Consider the following 7,075-nt stretch of genomic DNA (forward strand, 5'->3'; position numbering starts at 1 on the left):
GCAGTCATTTTCGTGAGGTACCTTCATGCACAAATGCTGCCTGCAAATTCATTGCCTGATAAGGCAGCTAAGCAACAAGTCAGCTGCCTAAGCTTTCGGACGCAGTCATTATGTCTAAAAATGTTTTAAAATGTCTTCACATATCGCAGTTTAATCAAATAATGAGTTACATTAGATGTTACAGTTTATACATTTATTTTAATCATCACTGTTCATCATCATTTTTTTATATTAAAAACAAAGATCAGCTGAAATGCACTGCATTGTAAATAATCCAGGAGTTCTATGTATATGGACAATTTATGCATAGTATATACACCACTGCTTTCCTTTCAAAACTACAAGGTCACGTGCTATTCCGAACATACTTGATTATCACCCAGAATTTCAATGTTCAACCTGTTTGTATGCGGCATTTCCCAGCTCTCTGCAGACAATGTGCATTTGCTTTTGACCAAACTCATATTTAATTAATCTGCCTGTAAAATATATATGCACCGCACATGCTACTTAAACATAATCAATGCCAGGGCATTTTTAAACAATGATCTGCATTAAACACACCAAACCCAAGTTGTCCTGACCGTACATCACTCTCAATGGCAAAGATTCAGGTGTCCGTGTCATTTTAGTGTTGTTTAACTAGTTGTTACTTAACCATGATTACATCAGGTCTAAGTGCTGAAGCAGCAACATAAGTGCTCAAATACAGCCAGTTTTAAAACACTATGGATTGAATAAATCTATCATATAATCTGATGCAGATTGCAGACGTGTCAAACTGACACTCGGCAACAAATAAAAAAATTGCTCTGTACATACAAGATGCCCAAAAATAACACAAGCATAGATGCACAGAACTACCAATGTACAAACATGTAACAAGAAACGCTTCAGAAAGCACCAGTGGAGCAGACGGGCAGTTTTTCTCCTAAACTTTATCTATTAATATGAAATATCTTTTTGAACACCCTTTTGAAGTTTTCATTGCACAGTGGGTATATGAAGGGATTCAGGGTGGAGTTGATGTACCCTAGCCAAATTGTGAACATATGAAGGTCATGATGCACACAGGTCTCACACAAGGCCGTGACCATGAAGGTGATGAAGTACGGGATCCAGCACACCATAAAGACGCCAATGATGAAGCCAAGCTGCCTGGCGGCTTTCCGCTCCTTTCGGATACGCATGCTGTGGATGCTCTGCTTGGACTGTTCACAGAGCTTTAGCCATGTCTGTTTGACGGGGTGTGCATTGGTGGCGTCCAGCGGAGGGCTGTTCTCAGCCCATGGCGACGGCGGTGACGGTGGTGTGCTGTGATTGCAGAGAACCGTGGTGTAATTATCGACATGCACAGTCGGTGCACTCTCGCACATTTTGCCAACAGAGTTTGGCACTAACACATTACAGTTGTTCACATTTATGCACGTTTTGGGCTGAGGGTTATTCTGCAGAAAGGCAAGAGATAATGATGGCGGGCCTTCAGCAATGGTTTCCCCATCGTCGCTCTGAAACGAAATCTCGTTGGAGTCTTGCACGCTCTTTCTCGTGCGTTTCGAAAGCCTGAACATTGGTTTCTTCTTGTAGCAACTCTTCCTCTTTGGCTCAGACAAGGAATCGGTAGTGTCCTCGTTATTGTCCCTCGAGTTGTAAGGCTGCTCCAAGCTGTACTGATCCAGTAGGCCCTCGTTTTGAGAATACGCTTGTGAAGCCAGACTCTCTCTCTCCGAGGCTTTGGTTATCTGCAGTTGCATTCCATTATGTAATGTGTCATCTGCTTCTGTTTTCACCTTCGGACCAGCAAAGTTCTCCCACTCTCTGTAATGATCGCGGACTGCGATGAAAATCTGCGAGTAGAACAGAAGCATCAGAAAGGAAGGAATGTAGAAGTTGAGGATGGCTGTCAGAACTTTGAACCAGGTCACAAAGCGGAAATCCGTGTCGCACTGGTTCTCCAGCTCTGGTTTCCTGTCGACCTGAGCAAACATCCGCCAGCCCAGGATGGGAATGATCCAAGTCATGGAGAGAAGCCACGCGCTACAAATCAGCAGCGTCGCTCTTCCCCGTGTCCGATACTTCAAGTACTGTAAGGGGTGGCGTACGGAGCGGTACCTGTCCAAGCAAAGGATGAACAAGCTGAAAATGGAGGCCGTGCTCGCCACATAGTCCATGACCAGCCAGAACTGGCAAATGACATGACCCAGTTTCCACTCGTCCTCAAGAAGGTAGACCAGATTCAAGGGCATGACTGTAGCCCCGACAATGAGGTCCGCTATCGAGAGGCTGACGATGTAGAGGTTCCCTACCGTGTGTAAAGTCCGTTCCTTTCTAACGGCAAAAAGAACCAGCAGGTTCATGATAACCGTCAGAAGGGACAGTGTGCCAAGCAGAATGCCCAGCACCGCATTGTTCATGTGATGGTGGAAGGGAGCGGACGCATTCAGAAGACTTGTTACGTTGGGTTCGGAATGCTCTTGAAGAATTCTTTTTCCTTGGCTGTTTGTCGTGGTGAGTATCGTAGTCGTCTCCATTGAGCAGTCCAATGTGTCACATTATGGGTTTTAAAAGTCATATCCACATAATGGGGTTTCTGAAAAACAAAACCAAAGAGAATGCATCAAGTTGAATTCTTGTGCGTAATGTGCACTTATTGATGTGTGACTCACTACAGTGAATGGAGACATCCATATTACCGATGTTGCCAGCGAGCTGTGCTCAGTCCACATGTCTGAAATGTCATGGTCTTACGACAGCACAGACGCAAGCAGGTTTGTTAAGAAGCAGTCGCGGAGACCATGGATGATCAGAAAATATGTGAGACACACATTGTCTCGTTGCTAAGAAAGACGGTTTCTATCCATGCTTGACCATAAATAAAAGCCTAGACATTAATAAACCCTTGTCTGTGTCTGGTCTAGCCTCTCATCTCAGGTCTTAGCCTCTCTGTCTCCTTGGTAGTTTTGCCTGTCTATATAAGTGTATTATGTAGTCAGGGCTCTTCATAACAATTTTTTTTTTGCACAAATGTGACAGTTTTCACCATCTTTATACATTCAAATATCATTTTTTTTTGTCACTGGATTTGTAATATGCCCAATTTGGATGAGAAAAGAAAATGTGTGCAACCATAATACATAATGTGACTTAAATGCCTTGCCTATGGGGAAGAGAGGTAGAATTTGATTAATTCCTAAATCTATTTTATAATTTATCTGTTCCACACATACTGTATGATATGCCTTAAGAAGACTTGAAATATTGTGCATATTTGAATTACGTTTATGCTGCTTTTTGGAGCTTGATAGCCCCTGGTTTCTGTCTACTGTTGTTTTATGAAGAAAAAAAAACGACTAAGTCATATCGTTAATCTGAATTGAAGACTCTCGTGCTACAAGTTAACGTTCGCACAACAATTTAACATCGATACAATGTTCACTTATTGTGTTTCTGAGGAATGACCAAGAAGCAACATATACTTGCACCAAATGTTTATGCATTTCTGTAAACCTGAGAGCATTAAGGGTTACAGCGGTGCACTCAGGTTTTGTACATTCTCCAAACAAATTTGTAATCATTTCTCGACGGGTAATGTGGAGAACCCCAAGGCAGTGATACACTTCGTCGCACCGACTTTATGATGTGCTGGTGTAAAACTTACACGCGTTAATCGTTTTCTGAAGAGTTGTGCGTAAAATCTCACGCCTTTTACTAACAAATCGCCATGCATTTTTTTACTGGATTAAAGATCACCGAAAGGAAAACGATCATGGTTCTTCGCGGAGACGCTGCGGTTCAGTCGACACCTGTGGAACGTCTGCCGTCTGTGCGTAAAGTCGAATAATTCTTTCAAAGTGCGCGGTGTCAGAGCTAATGTTAGTCACTTTTTATTTAGTGATTCTCTTCAGTGACATTCATTTAGCTCTGAATGTGATTAGATTATAATCATAGCGGAAACTTACCCTTCCGACTTGCAGTAAACTCCCAGCAGGGATGATGTTATCTCCACAGATTTGATGTACATTTCGAGTGAACTGGACGCTGACTGACGATTTACTGCTCTGAAAAGTCTCATGAATGTCTCATGGACGTCTCATGGATGGACCGGTCTCTCTCTCTCTCTCTCCCTCTCTCTCTCTCTCTCTCTCTCTCTCTCTCTCACACACACACACACACACACACACACACACACACACATTTCAGTGGGTTTACATGATTGCCAGAACATCTCATTAATCCAAAAGCAACAAAATGTGGTATCACTTTATAATCACTCTATTTAATAAGTCAGAGAAAAGCGTTATATATAATGTGAATATATGAAAATATATTAATTCAAACCATGAGTTCATTAATATATGAATTGTATTTTAAGAAACGTCTTGTCTTAAAAATCTTAAACCTAATTAGTTGTTCCTGGGCAAAAAAAAAAAAGAGAGACCTTTTCAAAATATCAAATGCCGCATTTATAAATATCAAAATAATGCAAAATAATGTTTATAAATCTCAATCTTTATGTCAACTTGTTTTCTTTCATTGATGACAAATGAAATGATGATACAATATTAATATCATCCCTTTAAAAACTATCCCTTTAGAATGTCTTGGCCATATTAAGCACATCAAATGTACAAGTGTGCTTTCCCCCCCAAAAATACCATATAGAGTCATGTGCTGTAACTGTGAAATAATGACACCTCATGGCTTGTGATGTTCCTTTGGGAGTGTCTGCTCAATGAATAAATGCAAATAAATGTCATGGTAGTATTTAATGCTTAAAAGAGACCTATTTTTCTTTCATTTCTGACTGTAATGTGTACTGTAATATTTGAAGTGAGAGCAATAGAGCAAAGGCTTCATGGGCTATGTTGAAATAATGAAAGAGTTGCTGAAGCTCAGGATCTTTGCTGAATGATGGAACAACAGAAAAAGCAGACGATGAAGGAGCACACATCTCACTATTTCCAGCAATTAGTTGCTGGCCATTAATCTGTGGCTCGAGCACAGCTTGTGTTACATAGCAGCAGCGCCAGGGCTAATGAACTGGATGTGTCTCTTGAAATGAAATGTCTCATCTGTCAAGCATACTTGTCTTGATTGTACAACCTTAATTCAAGAGCCAGAGACTGGCAGCCTAACTACCTCTACTGTGTGTAAGGAAATAGGACCCTGTTACAAGTCAATGAACCAAATGACACTCTAATTTGTGTGTGTATTCAAGGGCATATAAGAGCCCTAATAATGAACGTTGATACTTATTCACAACTAAGAGAGAGTACATCACATTTGAAAGCCAACATGAAATTATATTTGACCCATTTCTTAATTAAATAGACATTAATTGCATAAATAGTATGTTCACAAATACTGTGTTCACTTTATACATTTCTTTAGTAGTGATAACTTTTTAATATTCTCGTGAACTATTACCACTCATTTACTACTGGTTTAAAATCAGACTGGTCTCATCATATATACAGTACATAGATATTCATACATTTACAGGTACAACATTTTTTTTTTGTATGTTTGGATAGATAATGAAATTTACAAAACTGTACATAATATTTGACAATATGTTTAGTTACAATATACCAATACATTGATATTTTTGAGCCGCTAATACCTCTCCTGTTTTTACACCAAACCTTCTTTCCTCAGAAGTCACAAAGGATGTGTACATTTGTACAAGTTGTTCATATGTAAATTATTCATATTTTATTGTAGATGCTGTTAAAACATTGTATGTTTTGTGTCTAAGTCAATGTACATGTGAGCCACTCACGTGTACATGAATACTCTGCGAAGTCCACTACACAGAGACTATCAGGTGATTGAAACATCCCACTTTTCATGATCTAGTCAATTCCTGGCGGTTGATATAGGTTGAAATGGTTTCTTTCGTGTTTCTGTGTATTAGTTTCATTAAAAAAAAAATAATAATAAAAGCTTGCATTTAGATGCATGCCTCTTCTCTTTCTGTCTCCTCATCCTCCACATGACAGATGCCTATCACAGCCCTGAAGTCAGTACTTCAGTTTGTGTTGCTCAGGAGCTGATGACCCTCCTGCATCCCCAGCTCTTCCTCTCATCCACAGTTGGGACTGGCCTTCAGATATTTCCTCTTCAAATTCGGGCCATCATTTATCTTGATTTATTTACTTATATTTAATAATGTCCATGATATCTTGTAATATATGTTTAGGGGCTAAGCAGACACCTATTTTATTTGTAGTCTTCTTCTTCTGCTCGTTAGTCTATGGCAACCCATAGATCCGCTTGTGGGACAGTTGTGAAATGTGGCACACAGATCTGAAAACAGTCCGAACATTAACCACAGCAAATTTGGGATTTCTATGTCAAACCCTCTAGCGCCACCAACTTCCCAAATTTGTGCTCATGTTTGTGCTAAAAAATGTTGAACCATAAAGGCTGAAATCTACAACAAATTTGACGAACAGCACACTGCAATGGCCATGAGGCTATTTATCTGCAACACTTTATTTAAGGCTTGTGTTTCCTCCCATTCATGGTCCAGTATTGTAGTTGAGTTGAGTCTGATTTCGATTCTTGTCACCTTGTACTCCTTCGGTGTTAAATAAATAGTTATTTTGGATATTCTCATGTCTTTCCTGAGCAGTGTGTTACAGAATACTGGACCTAAACAGAAGTTTGCAGCATTTTTTTTTCTTTTTGTTCCCCTTTACAATGGATATACCTGCTGTTAGACTCCTTCCTCGATGGCCACACAAGGGAATTTTTAGACCTGTCATACAGTATGTACGTTTTATTACATCAGAGTAATCAACTCTACGGGGAAGGTCCTTGACAGAGCTTTTTGTGGATTTGTGGCCAAGTATGGTGACCCATACTCAGAATTTGTGCTCTGCATTTAACCCATCCATGTGCGCACCCACACAGTAGTGAACACACACACTGTGAACACACACCCGGAGCAGTGGGCAGCCATATTGTTGCGGCGCCCAGTGAGCAGTTGGGGGTTTGTTGCCTTGCTCAAGGTTCTCACCTCAGTCGTGGTATTGAGGGTGGAAGAGAGTGTTGGTTATTCACTCCCCCC

The 7,075-nt window shown here is 40.4% G+C and overlaps 1 protein-coding gene across 1 annotated transcript; it reads right to left on the bottom strand.

Moving 5' to 3' along the window:
• Positions 1-925: 925 nt before the first annotated feature.
• On the bottom strand, positions 926-2,552 carry hrh1 (histamine receptor H1; the record flags this gene model as incomplete). Its single annotated transcript, XM_016484607.1, has 1 exon — positions 926-2,552. A coding segment is annotated over one exon (1,614 nt), but the record flags the coding sequence as incomplete, so codon positions are not given.
• Positions 2,553-7,075: the final 4,523 nt, after the last annotated feature.

The sequence above is a fragment of the Sinocyclocheilus anshuiensis genome, unplaced genomic scaffold (assembly GCF_001515605.1).
Source record: "Sinocyclocheilus anshuiensis isolate Anshui unplaced genomic scaffold, SAMN03320099.WGS_v1.1 scaffold1805, whole genome shotgun sequence".
Lineage (NCBI taxonomy): Eukaryota > Metazoa > Chordata > Actinopteri > Cypriniformes > Cyprinidae > Sinocyclocheilus > Sinocyclocheilus anshuiensis.